Here is a 19,260-nt window from a genome sequence, read left to right on the forward strand (position 1 = left end):
CCATCATTAACTTGGAGTCGTGGTGTGGCACTGTGGGTTAATGCGCTGGACTGCAAGGTCGGTTTGAACCTCAAGGTTGGCGGTTCAAGCTCACCAGCCACTCCTTGGAAACCCTATACAGGATTGCTGTGAGTCGGAATCGACTCCACAGCACTTAACAACAACATCATTAACATAATGAGTCACACCTGCAAGGAATATGGAATTACCTCATATAACAATTTTCTGCAACTCATCAAACATTTATTGGTTATGTTCTACGTGCTAGGTCAATGTTTCATTCTGAGACACACAACTGGTCTGACCTGCTGGGGACTCTGAAATCAGATTCTGACATCAGTGTCCACAGTCACCCTCACTAAAGTACATAAAGCAGAGACACAAAGGAACACAAGTGGCTGCCCCAAAGTAAGCCAGTACTTGAAACCTCAATCTCCTAACATCTCATTCAATGACCTTTCTCTTTTCATAAATCTTTCTTGTAGACTATGGGAGATAGAGGCATTTTAGGCACTGTTACCTGAACAGAAAAGGTAACTTTCTGTCAGGTATCCTTGGCTGAGGGCTCTCATATCTCAAGGTAGCCACTCATTCTTTTCACTTGTGGAAAAGAGCTTACAGTACATATTTTTTCACTTCACCAGTGTTAAATAATTTTATGTAATGAGGCAGGCATAGACACATTCCTGAAAGATCAGTTTCCACTAACCCTGACCTCTACCCCACCTAAACCTTCTCGTGTGAGCCTGCCTTTTCCATCCAATCCTGGATTTTCCTTCTGAGATCCTCCACTTTAAGCTTTGCAAAGCCACGCTTGATTTTTTCTTCTTTCTGATGCACTTTCTTCCTCGACTTTAAAATTGACCCTTTAGCTGTCTTTCTGACCCTGTGTAACACTTTCTTTTTCTTTTTGGAGATTTCACCCTGAAAGGGAAAAACAGGTTTGACTGACTGCTTTATAAGATAGCAAAACTGAGAGTCCCATTTTCTAGACCTAAGGAAAATTAACTTCATGATTTATTCAGCTATGAAATACAGAACAGTAAGCAAATAGAATGTACATAAACATGCAAAATCTGGGTATCCTGAATAATTTCTTCATAAGCACTAGTAAGGATCTTTGTAATTTTTTAGGTAGGATTACTATAGCGCATTATTAGAAAATTTGAGGAACATACATGTTTTTGCAAGAAATGCACATGTAATACTGGGGGCTTGTTAATGTCTATGACAGCTAGTAAGTTAATCTTCAGATTATCAACACATCCTGAGCTATCCCTTAAGAAACAGAGTAGGCAACCCATGAGAGTTACCATAGATGGGAAACTGCAGAAGAACCATCTACTTGATTTTTTCTGTAAGGGTATTAGAAGGTACTTACAAGTCTCCTAACACAAGCAATATGTTTTCTAAAAGGATAAACATAAAGTATTCAGGAATCTCTCCTACTTAATTCTCGAAGAACTTTAAAAAATCTTCTTAGTATCACAGTTCTCTCACCTTTCCATCAAAGCGTTTTATTATGTACTGATCCAGGCCCAAGTCTGTGTAAGAGAAGAAACAAACAGTCACTGAATACAGTGCAAGCAAAACATACAATGGCAACTTGACATGCTGTTTGCAACCATTCAATTAAATATACCAAATAATTTTGTTATAACATTTATCCAAGGGCCATAGCAATGAAACTTCTGTTCTACTTTTCACAATATACATTTTCAGAATGAAAAGATATCAATCTTATTGTTTTTTAAAACCTTGTTATTTAGAAAACTAAGGATCTGAGAGGGTAAAAGTTGCATGTGCAAATGTATTCAACTAGTTACAGTGGAGTCAAACTGGAATCCTGGACTCCTCCAGGAAGGTGCACACTTCATTACAATCAAGGTGCCTTGTTACCTCTAATTAAGGTTTAATCTGAATGGGTAATAATTTTTGTACCAAGTTGGAGAGAAACAAGTTCAACACCAAAACGAAATTACGCAACACATATAAACAGAATCAAAGAGACAATCTTGACATTTTCTTTGAACTTTGGGTTAAATAATACAAACTTACCTTGGGAACAATGAGCAGTGAGCTCTGGGTTCTATGAAAGCTATAAGTGAACATACGCAGCACCATGAGTGCCAGGGACTTTTAGTCTTTGCTCACTGCTGTATGTATCCCTAACACTGGAAACTGTGTTTAATAATATCTGTAAAACAATTAATGAATAAAAAACAGTTTCTGACTCGAGCCTTATTTAGTAGGAAAACTATACCGACATAATAATTAGCACCATAAGAGAGTCTACAATTCATTTAATAAGAGTGTTATTAAACTGTGGGAGTTTTGAAAAAGCCCTGATGGTTAGGTGTTAGGCTTCTAACTGTAAGACTGGCAGTTCAAACCCAGCAGCTGCTACCCAGATGAACGATGAGGCTGTCTGCTCCTGTCAAGATTTACACAAGGTCATTATGAGTTGGATTCATCTCTTGGTTTTGTAGGTGGGAGTTTTGAGAGTGGAGAAATCAGTTCTTGATTAGGCCAACTTTTCTTGTACTATCACTCAGTGCTTTTTGTTTTCACTGTATTGATGTGAGTTTAGGCCCTCATTTTGTTATGTTCATGGTGGTTATGTGCCATAGAGTCATCTTTTTCCCACAGAACAGCTGAAAGATTTGAACTGCTAACTTTGCGGTTAGCAGCCCAGCTCACTCATAATCCAATACACTACCAGAGCTCCTTGTTATGACTGTTGTTGTTGTTAAGTGCCGTCGAGTCGGTTCCGACCCATAGCGACCCTGTACAGGGTTTCCGAGGCTGTAAATCCTTACGGGAGTAGAAAGCCTCATCTTTCTCCCGCGGAACGGCTGGTAGTTTCGAACCGTTGACCTTAAGGTTCACAGCCCGATTCGTAACCACTACGCTACCAGAGCTCCTTGTTATGACTGTAGCATTACAATAATCAGATAATCCTTGGTCCCAGAGGAAGCTGTTTGCAGTTCTGCTTCCATGCACTTGATCACGCATTCTCCTTATATGAAATGTGCTCCACCTTCTAGAAGCTTGCCCCAAACAAACAGAACCACTGACTGCAAAAGAAGCATATAATTCAGGACAAAGAAGGAAAATTTAAAGCTCATTTGAATTTAATTAAAAAAGATATCACAGTCTTAAAGGCAGAGCAGACTTCTATGATCAACAGACCAAAGAAGAAAGAATTCTAGGATCATTAAAACTGAGATTGCCCATCTCCTATTTCAAAATATTTTTTAGTCAAAAAATAAGCATAAGGAAACGCGACAGACTACTGGCAGAAAGACAGCAACATGAAGAAGTGTTAGCATTAGAGAGAATATATACTACAAAGGCCCAGTCAAGGAGGACCAATATCCTACAGGACTTTATCCCTTACAGAAATACGGAGGAAAAAAAAATGGTGAAGATTTCTCAAGCTGAAAAGACATACAAACTTCAAGGGGCTACAAGTGTTCTAAGCAAGATGAGAAAAAAGATCTACATTTTGGCATGTGCTTGTTAAATTTCAGGATACCAAGAATAAGATTTTAAAGGTTTCCAGAATAAAAACTTTATGGTCACTTTCAAGTAATGAAAATCAGACTAGCATCAAAGGTCTCATGAGTAAAACGGGACACTAGAAGACAATGGTGCTTTTAAACTTCTCAGAGAGAGGATTTCCAAAATCATCTAAATCCAGGCATTCCTTGGAGATAGCAAGGACAACCAAAATAAAGCAAAATCACAAGAAACCAAGTTGCATGAATTTTTTTGCTTGCCCAATACATAATAAAATTATATTTACAAATGCTGGCGAGGATGTGGAGAGACTGGGACACACCAACATTGCTGGTGGGATTGTAAAATTGTTCAAACACTCTGGAAAATGGTTTGGTGCTTCCTTAGAAAGTTGGCAATGGAAATACCTTACGATCCAGCAGTTCCTCTATATGAGCCAGAAAATGAGTAGATATATGCACACCAATGTTTATCACAGCACTATTCACAGTAGCAAAAAGATGGAGACAGCCTAAGTACCCATCAACGGAAGAATGGATAAACAAACTGTGGTACATACACACAATGGAATATTATGCTACCTTGAAGAATAACAAAGAGGCTGCAAGCCACTGCATAACATGGATGAAACTTGAGGACATTGTTGTTGTTGTTAAGTGCTGTCAAGTTGGTTCTGACCCATAGAGACCCTGTATAGGGTTTCCGAGGAGTAGCTGGTGAGCTTGAACCACTGACCCTGCAGTTCAAATGGCTTTGCAATCTGGCGCATTAACCCACAGCGCCACACCAGGACTCACAAAAGGACAAGTATTGCATTAGACAATTATTGTAAAAGCTTAAGAAAAGATTTCCATACTAAAAGAAAAATGACTTGATGGTTACCAAGGGTGGAAGGGAGGAGACAGTAAGGCACAGGTTAGGGGATAGACACATGATAGCTCTGGCGACAGGGAGGGCACTATACAAGGAGGGGGAAGGTAATGGACAAGAAAGGGGAAGAGGGGAGATGAACAAGGAAGATAGGGGGAAGATTTACGGAGGTATGCATAGGCCAAATGGGATAGACGTAAATAGTGATGTACACTCAACCTTGGAACAACAGGGCTCTGTATTGCAGAGATCAAGACATAATCTGAATGGGTAAAGGAGGTGAAATAATTTTATGGTATTTGACTGTCTTATGGATATTGGTTTCCCCTGCCTACTATTGTAAAATAAACATTTAAGTGGGATAGAAAGGAATATTGGGAAAGATGGTTCCAGAAAGCTTATAAACCTGTCTTCAGCCTATAACTGATTGGATTAGCTAAAAGGGGCACTGGTATTTGTCCAGGGAAATAGGCTTCTTGTTAAGCCTTTGTGGAGTATGAGACCTTAGGTGGAATCCTGAGCCCCGCCCCAAACCTTTTGAAGTGGGACATTCCCACTTTAAGGAACACACAGACCAACACAGAGTGGCTAGAGGAACAGAAAATACTTCCTAAAGGAAAGACTATCAGGGGAGAAAAAAAGCAGATTGTTTGGCTATTACAAGATCAAGCAAACTATTTGCCTTGGAGCCATCGAGGCAAGAAAAGTCAGCCCATCAGGGTAAATCCCCTTTCAAGACTGAAACTCAAAGGGACAACATAAGCAGGTGTGCAAGCTCACTGGTGACTGGTTACCTGAGTGGAAGTAGGGGAAATGCAGCAATGAAGACATGGGCTGAGTCTGGCTATGTTCCATAGACACCCATCAACCTTGTGATGAGGGAGAGAAGACGAAGGGCTGGCTGGTCTGAAGTTTAGGGAGCCTTGTGAACTCCAGATAACTGACCTAGAATTGAGAGTGAAGGGGGCCAGCTAGTCTGAAGGAGGTGGAGGTATGCAAGAGTACCCAAACTTGCATTTGATCTAGCATAGATGGCTTGCTGATGAGAACTCAAACAGATGAAGATAAAGATGTTTGATACAGGAAGCAAGAATAAATTGCTACAACTTGATGAACTGGACCTTTGCTTATGGATGTAGTTACTCAAAATTCCAAGTGGAAGGGAACAAGCCTGTCCCCTCAGTACACTGGGTTGATAGTGATGAGCAACACAAACATCGGCTATACCAAAAATGGGGGGCTATAAAGAAAAGCACAAAATGTCTGACTTACAAACTTTTAAGAATGTGCTCAGTTTCATAATGAGAAGGGTAGGGAAGAATCCCCACTGAATAGTTTTCCTCTTGTCCAGATGGGTCTGGTGAAAGGGAATGGGGAGGATGGGAACAGGAGTCTTTTGATTCAGTAGTGAGTAATTGTTATCATGACTAATTGAGATAGTCACAACTGTAAATGTAGAAGATGTGAAACTAAAAGAGGGGAATAGTTACTATTTCACTTCAGGAAGAGGACCCTAGGACCACCAAGAGGGGAAAGCATGAGTGGAGCGCAGGAGCCTAACCAGAAATGCGGCCACAGCAGAGACAGAGCAGCTGAGGACTCTAGACCTATGGACTGAGAAAGGCTGTGTGCTTGTGGGCAGGAGGTTTTAAAATGTGCCTTTTGGACATTTAAGTAAATATATACTTTCTGTGTCTTTTATGTGTATCCAAAAAAAAAAGGGCAAAGAGGTAAATACTGTTAACTCATGGTGGGTGCAGTCATTGCAAGGAGGGGATTATAATCATTGCAATGAAACAAAATATGATTTGTTGAATGTAAAACTTATGATCTGCCCTATAAACTATCATTCAACTCACAATAAAAGCTTTAAAAAACAAAACAAAAAACTGAGATAAAAAACATATAGTCATTTCCCATAGAGCAGGGGTGGGGAATGTCTGGCCTGTGGGCTGTATAAGGCCTACAAATCATTTTTTAAAAATGTTATAGTTACACTATACTGCAGTCTATTAGGTGTGCATCAGCATTATGAAAAAGTCTGAAGTATAATGAGTGTAAGAAATAAGAAAGAGACGAGGAGAGAAACTTGGCTTCAACAGCAAGCAGGTTTATTGAGAGTAAACCTGGAGGTACTCAAACTCACAAGAGACCAAGAGCCCACCTGTCCCTTACAGACTGGGGTATTTAAGGCGGTGTGGTCCCGGGTACAGTTCTGGTGAGCTTCCAATGGGTGGGGTTATGGAGATTTTGCTGAAACCTGGGGGGAGGGTCTGTTGGTGTGATGAAGACTTAAGCTTTCAGGAGACCTGAGCTTTTTTTAAAATGTTTTATTGTGAATTATATGGTAGTTTACATGAGAGAACTTTAGTTTTACATTTGTTCCATCGTATATCATCTCATGCCATGGTTCCAATCCCCTTCATGCATCATCAACCAACCAAAAGGTATATCCTAGAAGCCCGCCCCCTACCCCCTCCACCCGTTTTCAGCCCACAGTCCCTTTCCCTCTCTGGATCCAAAGTCCCCAGCCGCTTCATTACTCCACGTCATCGTCTCTGTCTCCATCTCAGGCATCTCTGTTTCTCTGGGTAGGGTCCCGCTCTCTGCTCTTCTCCATTGATGGTCCCAGATACCTCCGCTCCTAGCCTGTAGAATTAATCACTCCCTTCCTTGTTCCAAAACGTCTACCTTTGCATTTCCAACCCTCATAATCCGTCCTGATAAGCATTATTCACTCCAGTATCACGAGTTACCCACCTTTCATCCGCTCCACCCAGACAGATTGAATGGTGCCCACTGGAGATTCTGCCTTCCTCCATGCTCCCTAGCACCACGTTCCCCCTTGAAAGCTTGTAAGCCAGTCACTTCTTGTCTTTGTAGTCCTCCCCTCCCCATTTGAGTATCCAATGTCCAAGCTGCCCTCTCCGTCCACTCTGTGTGTGGAGCGGGGAGACCTGAGCTTTTAAGCAGGACTTTATTTGGTGCCACTTGGGGCAGCTGCAGTGCCATTTTGTTGATCAGGAGCATGGTCCTTCAGTGAGACTCACCAAAATGTGACAGAGAGACACAATGTGAGCCCATAATGTTGGGAAAAATGGTACCAATAGACTTGCTAGATTCAGGGTTGCCACAAACCTTCAGTTTGTAGAAAACAAAATTTTGTTTGTGAAATGCAGAGCAGGGAAGCACAAGAACATGAGGCATGCCTGCACTATATTCAGTTCAACAGTTAATTCGGCAAGAAGGCAGAAGACAAACATTCTCAGTCATGCATAGGAAGTTTACCTCCCATGTGCCCACTAGGACAGGGGAGAGAAATCATGTTCTCAAGTAAAACACAAAACTCATCTAAGACTTTACCCATGAACATAACTACATAATTTCTAAGCAAAATATTACCACGTCAGTGATAGATAAAAACAAAAATATTTCAGTGGAGGTCCAGGCAATAAATGAATCCATCTATAATCATACAAATCACTTACATAGTTTGTTGTAATTGTTAGGCTTCAACTCAGTACCGCCAGGGGAACAAAATGAAACACTGCCATTCTGAAGTCATCCTCACAATCTTCCCTATTTTGAGTTCATCACTGCAGCCACTGGCTCACTCCATCTCATTAAGGGTCTTCCTCTTTTTCGATGAGCTCTTACTTTACCAAACATGATGTTCTTTTACAGGGACTGGTCTCTCCTGATAATATGTCCAAAGTACATGACACAAAGTCTCGTCATCCTTGCTTTTAAGAAGCATTCTGATTGTACTTCTTCAAAGACACACTTGTTTGTTTTTCTGGTAGTCTATGATTAAGGAGTCCTGCTGTGGCTCTGTGGGTTAATGCGCCAGACTGCAAGGCCGTTTGAACTGCAAAGTTGGTGGTTCAAGCTCACCAGCTTCTCCTCGGAAACCCTATACAGGGTCACTATGGGTCAGAATCAACTCGATGGCACACTAAGGAACTCTGGCAGCATAGTGGTTATGAATCAGGCTGCAAACCTCAAGGTCAACTGTTTGAAACTACCAGCTGTTCCGTGGAAGAGAAATGAGGCTTTCTGCTCCCATAAAGATTTATAGCCTTGGAAACCCTGTACAGGGTCTTTATGAGTCGGAACCAATTACACGGAATTGGCACATAACAACAACAAAAACATGATATAATTAATATTCTTTGCCAACACAGTTATTAAAAGGGACCAATTCTTTTACAGTCTTCCTTATCCACTGACATGTATATGAGTTGACTGAAAATACCTAGGCTTAGTTTTCAAAATAATATCTTTAAAAGAGATCTTTTGCAGCAGATTTGCCCAATGCAATTATGTCATTTAATTTCTTGACTGTTGCTTCCATGGGCATTGATGGTGAATACAATCAAAATGCAACCTTTAACTTCAATATTTTCTCCATTTATCATGAAGGGACTTATTGGTCCAGTTGTGAGAATTGTTGTTTTCTTTATGTTAAGGTGTAATCCGTATTGAAGGCTAAATAAAGTCTTTGATCTTCATTAGAAAGTACTTCAAGACTTCTTCACTTTCAGGAAGCATAGCAGTGTCATCTGTATACTGCAAGTTGTTAACAAGTCTTCCTCTAACCCGGATGTCCTTTTTCTTCATATAGTGTAGCTTCTCAGATTATTTGCTCCGTATATAGACTTGAGTAAGTATGATGAAAGGATACAATCCTGAATCACATCTTTCCTGATTTTAAATTACACAGTAAACCCATTGTTCTGTTCAGTTTCTTGGTCTCTGTTTAATTTCTGCATGCACACAGGTAAGTGTTCTGAATTCTCATTATTCACAATGTTCTCTATATAGTCAAGTACCTTTGTACAGTCAATAAAGCACAGGTAAACATTTTTCTGGTATTTTCTGCTTTCAATCAATGATATCCCTCATTCCATGTCCTCTTCTGAATCCAGGTTGAATTTCTGGCAGTTCCCTGCTGATCTACTACTGCAACTGAATTATCTTCAGCAAAATTTTACTTGTGTATGATACTATTGATATTGTTTGGTAATTTCTGCATTCTGTTAGTTTACCTTTCTTTGGAAAGGGCATGAATATGGATCTATTCCCGTCAGTTGATTAGGTAGCTTGTCTTTCAAATTTCTTGGCATACATGAGTGAGTGCCTGCAGTGCCACATCTGTTTGATGAAACATTTTTCAATTTGTATTCCGTCAATTCCTGAAGCCTTGTTTTCACCAACATAGTAACATAAAGCAGCAAACATGCCACGTTGCCTAACTAAATAAGCAAAATATGGCCCCAGCTGAGGTAATTTCATTACAGTGAGAAGATTTCACATACATGTTCAGTGAGTTTAATCACACTGTTGTTGTTGTTGTGTGCTGTCAAATTGGTTCTGACTCACAGTGACCCTGTATACAGTTTCCGAGGAGCAGTTGCTGAGGTTGAACCACTGACCTTGCAGTTTAAACTGACCTTGAGGTCGAGTGCTTATCCTATGGTGCCACACCAGGACTCCTAAATCGTATTAGCTTTGTTCAACGTAGACTTTCCCAAGTATCTGGTTAATGAATTCAGAATGCACAAGTTGTGACTGACAATAAGGAAACTCTAAGCCATTTAACAATCAAAAGAAGTCTACTTTCTCTGGTTCACAGATTATTATATATCATACATATTGTAAGAAAGATGAGATTATTTACTTCTGTGAAGATTCAAAACCTCGGAAACCCTACATAGGGTCCCTATAAGTCGGAACTGACTTGATGGCATTTAAGAAGAAAAACATATGCATATGTATAACATCAGGGGAAACAAGGACAGTCATTTAGTCTTCATTGTGAAACCCTATACCAGAGTCAAAAAGGTAAATTCTTAGCTAATATTCCACGAACTTTGACTCAATGACGCTGAATAGGGTTTCCGAGGAACAGATACTGAGTGTGAACCACCGACCTTGTGGTTCAAACCTACCTTACGATAGAGTGCTTATGTGACGGCACCACACCAGAACACCAAGAAGATGTGCTTATGTAATCAGAAAAGTGATCTGTTGTTGATAAGTGCTGTTGAGTTGGTTCTAATTCATCGTGATCCTATACAGGGTTTCTGAGCAGCAGCTTGGGAGTTTGAACCACCAATCTTGTGGTCACATGCTCATTTTACAGCGCCACACCAAGAAAGTGAAAAAGCAAATTATAACTGTATTTCTTGACCGTTACTGACTCAATTTCAAATCTTAACAATATTTTGCATAAATTTAACTTTGGGGGACAGATGTGACACACTGGACTGGCATACAAAGTTCATAAAATTATGGCTGGTAAGTGCAGGTCACAGTGACGATCAGGTATCTACATCCAATATTTTTCTCTGGATACAACTATCACTATACTCAATGGCACTTAACAACAAGAACTAGTCAATTATTTCTACAGCTGTATTAATGTAGCTTGAACTTCCTATTTAACTTTAACTTACATTTATTTTTTTCCCCTTAAATGATGTTGATCAAATGTCTAGTCATTATGTTGGTGTTGTGTGCCAATGAGTTGGTTTCAACTCACAGAGACCTTGTACAGGGTTCCCAAGGCTGTAAATCTTTACAGGAGTGGAAAACGTCATTGTTCTCCTAAAGACTGGCTAGTGGACTTGAACCACTGACATTGGGGTTCATAGTCCAGTGCTTCTCCTACAAATCCAACACATTCTCAATGACTGTCATGAAACATTGTGAAATGTCATCCTAGAGAGAATAAGGAGTTCAGGACAAATATGGTATTTGTTTTTCCTTTTCACACCAAATACTTCCACATATAAAAAATCAAATCAGAATAAATATGGTCAGTGACAAAGATATGGTAGAAAGGAAATAGGGATCTTTGCACTAAAGCACTTGATGTGACCAAAGTTCAAGCTTTTCTATGAAGAATTAAAAAAAAATCTCCCCATAAAGCAACTTTCAAATCATCGGTTAGCTATATAAAACTGGAAGTAGGAGCCACTTAAAGCTCAGCGGCAAAGCAAATGCCTAATTCACTGAACCCAGAGAGTGATCATATTTCATAGAAAGGTAGATGAGAAATGTTATCCAAGTCACATACAACATATATTTTTTCCTTTTAATGTCACTTCCTGACCTAAAATTTTTAGGTATTCAGTATAAAAGGGTTTTTTCCTCAGCTTTTTATTCTGACATTCGTCTGTTTCCTCCTCATTTTAAAAATGCTTAATTTTAGTGCTTCATGGAGTCTTATGCTTCACGATTATTTTTGAACTGTTCTAAAACTGAAACTTACAAATTCAGATCTGTTAGGTATCCTGGGTTACAGTCTGTGTGAAAAACAAAGTTGAATTATGCATGAGCTAATATGCAGAGTCTAGCCATCTGATGATAGGCATCAAAAGTTTATATTAAAGAAATCTAGTCTCACACCTTTCTTTATTTCAACCTACATAGGGACAATACTAGGGGCTTCAAAAAGTTCATGCAAAATGCAATTAAAAGAGAATGGGATTTTCCCATGACATTTTTGAAGCCCCTCATATATATTCTACTTCTGCTTATACACATTTGTAGAAATTCTTGTTCGTGAGCAAGTAAAATGAAACCAAATTTCCTATTTTCAGTTTAATATATCAGAATTTTCCCTCATGATTATCATCTCAGAAGAAAAGTCATTATTCATCATTTTGCCTTTTTATGAAAACCAGGAATGTATTTGGCATATCAGACACTTAATAGCTAGGCTGTTCATGCAACAGGGCTTCATAAGTCAAGAAACAAAAGAATGCAAAGTTAAATTTCAATTGGAGTATAAAAGGAAGCAATATACACATCAATATATGTGTGTGTGTGTGTGTATATATATATATATATATATATATATATATAGAGAGAGAGAGAGAGAGAGAGAGAGAGAGAGAGCTCTGGTAGTGTAGTGATTACAAATCGGGCTGTGAACCTCAAGGTCATCAGTTTGAAACGATCAGCTGTTCCGTGGGAGAAAGATGAGGCTTTCTGCTCCTGTAAAGATTTACAGCCTCGGAAACCCTGTACAGGGTCACTATGAGTTGGAACCGACTCCATGGCACATCAGTACCACCACCACCACATATAGATTGATAGATAGATAGAGATCTATCTATCTATCTATCTATCTATCTATCTATCGTTGTTGCTAAGTGCCTCTGAATAGGTTCTGACTCATAGTGACCCTGTATATAGTTTCCAAGGAGCTGCTAATGGGTTTGAACTGTCAACCCTATGGTTTGCAGTCCAGTGTACACCTTATGTATAGCACCACACCAGAAATATAAGAGTATCAGTATACATATATGATTGTGTATATATATATGAAGTGCTGCAGAGTCAGTTACGACCCATAGTGACCCTGTACAGGGTTTTCAAGGAGCTGGTGAGCTTGAACCACCCACCTTAAGGTTCATACAAACTATGCAGTACAGTGCATTAACTCACAGTGATATATACACATATATAAGCTCTTGTAGCATAGTTGTTACAAGTTAGGCTGCTAACCTTGAGGTTTGAAACTACCAGCTGTCCCATGGGAGAAAGAAGAAGCTTTCTGATCCTGTAAAGATTTACAGCCTCGGAACTCCATTTGAGGTTGGTTTGAACTGCAAGTTCGGTGGTTCAAATTCATCAGCTGCTCCTCGGAAACCCTATACAGGGTCACTATGAGTTGTTACTCAAAGGCACTTAATAACATGTTGTTAAGTTCTGTTAACAATTTGCTGTTAAGTTCCATTGAACTGTTTACGACTCATAGTGATCCTGTATAGGGTTTCTGAGGAGCGGCTGGTTTGTTCAAACCGCTGACCTTGTTGTCGAGTGCTTATTCTAAGGCGCCACACACCAGGACCCCAAATGCTGCTCAAACAGACCTTGCAGAGTCTTGGTGTGGTACTGTAGGATAAGCACTTGAACACAAAGTGAATTTGAGCCACAAGGTCAGCAGTTCAAACTCACCAGCTACTCCTTGGAAACCCTACACAGGGTCGCTATAAATGGGAACTGACTCAACAGTACTTAACAACAGTAACATAAGTCAAAATGGCATTATGGTTACATTTTCTTAAACTCCTTTATCTTTTAGAGATACAAACATATGTATTTACAGATTAATGATATGATGTCCTAGATTGACTCTAAAACAGTCTGCGATGAGGAGAGGTAGTGGGAGAGGTTGAGGATGAACCCAAATTAGCCATGTGTTGCTACTACTGTAGTGAGACATGAGTAAATAGGTAGTGAGGGCTGTTCTGTTGTTGTTGTTGTTAAGTGCCATTAAGATAGCTCAGATTCACAGTGACCCTGTATAGCGTTTCCAAGGAGCAGTTGATGGGCTTCAACTGCTGATCTTGTAGTTCAACATCCAGTGCTGAAGCTGCACACCAGGCATCCAGGTAAATATGTAGTGATTATATTATTCTCTGCTTTTTAATGTTTGAAAATATCCATAACCCCAAATTGAAATATTCAGCAAATTTCATGCACCTGGACTAGCTTATGATACTTCCTAAGTGCTCAAAATATGACTGGAGAAGAACTGCCTCCTCAAAACAGTTAATCTTAATGATGTGAATGGAGTAAAGCTTTAGGAACCTTTATTTGCTGATATGGCATGACTTAAAATGAGAAGAAACAGCTGTAAACATTCACTACTAAGCAGAATGTGAAATGTATCAAGTATGAATAAAGGAAAATCGAAAGTTGTTAAAAATGAAATGGAACACTTGAAAAGAAATATTGTAGGCATTTGTGAGCTGAAATGGGTTAGTATTGGCCATTCTGAATCAGACAATCATATGTTCTACTATGTCACAAATGACACATTTAAGATGAATGAATGGCGTTGGAGTCATTGTTAAAAAGAATATTTCATGATCTTTCTTTAAAGTACAACACTATTAGTGATAGGATCAATACACCGTCAGGGATGAACAGTTATTATGACTATTATTCAAATCTATGTACTAACCTCTAATGCCAAAGTTGAGGAAACTGAAGACTTACACTAACTTTCACATTCTGAAGGAGCCCTCATGGCATAGTGGGTAAGCAGTTTGAACCCATCAGCTGCTCCACTGGAGAAAGATGAGGCTGTCTGTTCCCATAAAGATTCACAGCCTTGGAAACCCTGGCAGCACCGCTGCTACTTCTGAGTCAGAAATGACATTATGGCAATGGGTTTTTGCATTCTGAAACTGACCAAACATGCAATCAAGATCCATTGACAATTACTGGTGAATGGAGTGTGAAGGTTGGAAACAAAGAAGGATCCATAGTTGGAAAGTATGGCCTCGGTGACAGAAATGAGAATGGATAGATTTTGCAAAACAAACGACTTTACTAGTCAATGGAAAAACTTTTTTTCAATCACAACAACAAAAAAACCCCAGAAAAATTGTGGGATGACATCAAGGATATCATACATGAAGAAAGCAAAAGGTCGTTAAAAAGAAAGAAAGAAAAGAGCAAAACGGATGGCAGAAGAGACTCTGCAACTTACTTTTGAACATAAAGTAACTAAAGCAAATGGAAAAACAATGAAGACATAAAAGTGCTGAGCAGATTTCAAAGTGTGGCTTGAGAAGACATAACACAGTATTATAATAAAATGTGCAAAGACCTAGAGTTAGAGCGCTTAAAGGAAAGAACATCCTTGGCTCAAGTCAAAAGAACAGAAGAACAAAATTCAAGCCTGAGTTGCCATACTGCAGGAAAATATGGGCAAAATTTTCCTGAATGACACAGGAAGCATACAAAGAGGATGGAAGGAACACAGTCAATGTACCAAAAATAACAGATCAATGTTCACCCATTTCAGAAAGTAGAATGTAATCAAGAATGATGGTATTAAAGGAAGTCCAAGCTGCACTGAAAGAAGGGATAAAAATAAAGCTCTAGATAAAACTGCTTTCTTTGCTATGAGACCATTAGAACTGGATGGTGTCTGACTTCAATTAATGAACATTTTGATGAAAGAGTCCACAGAAGAATCCCCATCAAAAGATGGAAAATGTAGAACAGAATTTCAAATTTTCATGAACTACAGACTTTCTAGAGCCATGGAGTCCATGAAAAGGCTGTAGCTTCTAGAGCTACTGCCCTTAGATTACCTTTAAATTTTAAATAAAAAAATTCCTGAAAGTATTCATAAAACACAATAATAGTTTCACTTAGCTAGCAAAATATGTCTGCCTTGAACATCATGCTCTTTAAGAACCAGCTATATGGGGTCATACTGATAACAGCAACTCAAAAGATTACATAGGAACCTTTGGGGTTGCTGTTAAGTGCCGTTGAGTCAGTTTCAACTCATATTGACCCTGTATAGGGTTTCTAAGTAACAACTGGTGGGTTTGAACTGCTGACCCTGTGCTTCGCAGTTTAGTGCTGATCCTATAGCACCACACCAGGAGTCCATAGGAAACTTAGAGGGCAAGGAATTTATGTTTCTGGGGGAGGAACAACTCAGAAAAGGAGGGTGAGAATGTTTGCATAACAGAGACTATAATCATTGTCATGAAATGGAACATGTAGAAACGATTAAATCCGTGGTTTTTGGCTGTGTGTATCATGACAAACTATAGATAGCATTGTGCAGACAGGTATTCCAGAACACTTAAATGTGCTCATGAGGAGCCTGTACATAGGCCTGAAATTATCTGTTACTGGTTCTATTTCCTTTTTTAAAGACTACTTTGATAGCTGCCGCAAGCATAATGTGTTTCCTGTAGGAACATTCTTATTACTGATCATGAGTCAGTTTGGTACAATCTCCTTAATCCCTTACCCTGGTTGAGGAGTACCATATTAATTGCAGGCTCACTGCTTTTCTGTACTCCTCAGGTCTAGCAAAATGCCTAACGTTCAATAGTTACACAATACTACTTACTGTATGAACCCTAAAAGATTTAGGCAATATTAAGAAAGAAACCAGGGAACTTATCAACAAAATAGATAACACAGCTTCTTTTTCACTTCAGCTACTTACGTTCTGGTTGTTTCTCATTGGGTGTTATGGACCGCACGAAATCTTGCGGAGTCATAAACACTTCAGTTTCACCAGGCTCATTGATCACTTTCAAGGTGGCAAAATACCGAAAGATTTTGTCTGGTGTAGAGTAGGCGCGAATCCTATTCTCATATTCCATCACCTGAAAGTGGAAATTCAGAGTGTGCTAATATGTCAAGCAACATTCATTCTCACACATTTCCCATCTTACTTTCTTTGGGAATTTTTATTTTATTATTTTTTACTACAACAGTAATTTTTAATATTAAAAATAAACTTGATTTTAAAAAAACTGTTGTATCTCCTTCTTGGAGTATGTCATTCATACTCCAGGCAAAGCAATACTTGTGTAATTTTGTTTAAAATTTTTTAAAGAGTTTTATAAGTTCTCCAATCATTGATGCTAGTAAAATTGAAGAATGCTATACAATAATTAAGGAGCTCTGGTAGTATAGTGGTTACGAATCGGGCTGCAAACCACAAAGTCAGCAGTTCGAAACTACCAGCTGCTCTGTGGGAGACAGAGGAGGCTTTCGGCTCCCGTAAAGATTTACACCCTTGGAAACCCTGTTCAGGGTTGCTATGGGTCAGAACCGACTCGATGGCACTTAACAAAAACAATACAATAATTAGAAAGAGCTCAGTAACAGAGTACATCACATTACATGGCAGCCTTGCTGTGAGTTAGAAATGACTCAACAGCCTGAGACTTAGGTTTATAGGTTCTTAAATACCACGTTTTAAAACAGGGATTAATTTTAGTTTTTATTTCTATGTCATTTCTTGAATTCTAAAACAAAACAGACTTGGAATTTTAGAGATTTGAACAGCTAACAGTCCTTCAAAGGAAAAAAGTACATTAAACAATGGCATAAAAGTAAATCATGTATCATGGAACTCAACAAGCAATGAAACTTTTACTTATCAAATTTACTATCAGATTCAGCAACTATCAGAGAACTTTTACATACAGCATATTTAGAACACAGAAGAGTTGAGAGAACCACAAGCAAATGTTTGAATGGCAGCAAAATCAGTGTGGCACACATTTAACTAAAACACTGTAGTGTTTACATGGAAGCTTATCCTTTGCTTGGCATTGAAGTTCCCATTCTATACATGGAACATTCACAATATTGTAGTCATTTTGATTAAAAAGATTTTGCTTAAAGTTAAATTTTACCTGTTAAGACAACCCAACAATAAATAGCATCTTACAAATACTTGGTTAGAAGTATAAGCAGAAACAGGTCGTCATGTCACTAAAACAAAAATCCATCAGTTCAATGTCTATAAAGTAGCTTATGGTATTGAGAAAGGGATGATTAATGTTTCTAATTTGCCACATTAACCACACCCAGTCAGCAGCAGCAGCTGTTTAACCAGGGTCTCAATTCCATCACCAGATTCACTTTTAGAAATAGAGAAGGACGGCTAGTTTGTAACTCTCTGCGACAGGAATCGTTCCAGTGATAACTTGCATTGAAATCAGAATACTAATTTTCGAACAGATTTTCATCAAAAGATTTTAACTTTCCCATTTTATACTTCATCAATCATTGCTACATTTTTGGTGCAAAGAAGGCTTAAAGCAGAAATTTTTAACTTGATTTAGAAGTCTTAGTGTCATTTCTAAACATTTCAGATAAATATGCTGTTTGAATTATGAGATTCATTTCCAGAACGTGTTGGCTGCTTCTAAGACTCTAGCTCAGTAAAGATTTTCTTGTTCATTATTTTTACATTTCTGGCAGCTTTGCCTACACTGTTATTTCTGTACTATCAGTTTGTTTGAGGCTGGATACAGTGATATCTTTGTTTAAAAAAAGGGAAATTACTTCATAAATAAATAAATAAAACAATTATTTTAAATTATTTTCTTTTTTAAAGGCCAAACCATTTGGTTTACTGAAGTTGTAAATAAGTAAAATTGATGATTGACAGTAAAACACAAATACTGAAAGAGAAAAAACATGACAAACAAAATGCTAAGAAAACTGATTAGGTGACTGGAAATCCATCTCAGTTTACTTAACACAAATAACAGAACAGCTAGGGTCAGAAGAGGGGGAAAAAAACCAAACATTTATTGTGCATCCTATTAAAAACATTTCATCTAATCTTTGATAGATGAGGAAACTGAAGTATGGAGCAATTAAGTAACTTGTCTAAAGCTGGTTACTTATAGAGGCAGGTTTCAAACATATGTTCTGTGTATTCCAAAGCCCTTGCTTAGTTCATTGCATTCTTCTAGCATGTTTTGGTTACAAGGTTTTGTTCCTAGTGGACCATGGGCCAGTTAATGTCATGCTATTTCAGGGATTTTAGGATTCCTAAGTGTGATCCTGTGCCCTGAGCTCTGTTTCTCTGTTGTGGTTGCGACAGTGAGCTAGCTGCCCCCTAAAATGAGCAACTTGCAGGCCTGGCTCATCAAGCCTCACACAGAGTTCCTGTGCCTTTCCTAGAGCCACAACAGTATGACCAGAACTGACCCTGGAAGCCAAATGTTGCCAGAACTGCTTTCTGCCTGCGATCCTGAAGGACCTCATGGCTTCCTGCAAACCTGAAACACCCACTCTGGACAGGACTTGAATGAGAAATACACTTTCATTTTACTTGAGCCATTGTATTTTGGAGTCTCTTTGTAACAATTTAACCTACAATAATGATTACACTTGTTTTAAAAGAGTGTTATCATTATTGTAGGCACGACATTATTGTAGGTACAACAAGAGGGAGGTTAGTGTTAGAAACATGAAGGTAGGGAGACACAGAGAGGAATACAACAGTTAAAGTGAACAGACGTAAATGCTGTTAACTTTTTTTTTTTTTTATTAAATGTTTTT

General features: G+C 38.7%; 1 protein-coding gene across 3 annotated transcripts in view; it reads right to left on the reverse strand.

The window, feature by feature from the left end:
• MICU1 (mitochondrial calcium uptake 1) overlaps positions 1 to 19,260 on the reverse strand; it is a 184,461-nt gene that overhangs the window by 147,292 nt on the left and 17,909 nt on the right. For all 3 annotated transcript variants that reach the window (XM_006835876.1, XM_006835875.1, XM_006835877.1), the window contains exons 3-4: positions 16,394 to 16,556; positions 1,501 to 1,544 (exon numbers count right to left, since the gene is read on the reverse strand). In XM_006835876.1, the coding sequence (XP_006835939.1) occupies positions 1,501 to 1,544; positions 16,394 to 16,556 (207 nt within the window). The remainder of the gene's footprint in view (positions 1 to 1,500; positions 1,545 to 16,393; positions 16,557 to 19,260) is intronic.

Source organism: Chrysochloris asiatica, unplaced genomic scaffold (genome assembly GCF_000296735.1).
Source record: "Chrysochloris asiatica unplaced genomic scaffold, ChrAsi1.0 scaffold00020, whole genome shotgun sequence".
NCBI classification, from domain to species: domain Eukaryota; kingdom Metazoa; phylum Chordata; class Mammalia; order Afrosoricida; family Chrysochloridae; genus Chrysochloris; species Chrysochloris asiatica.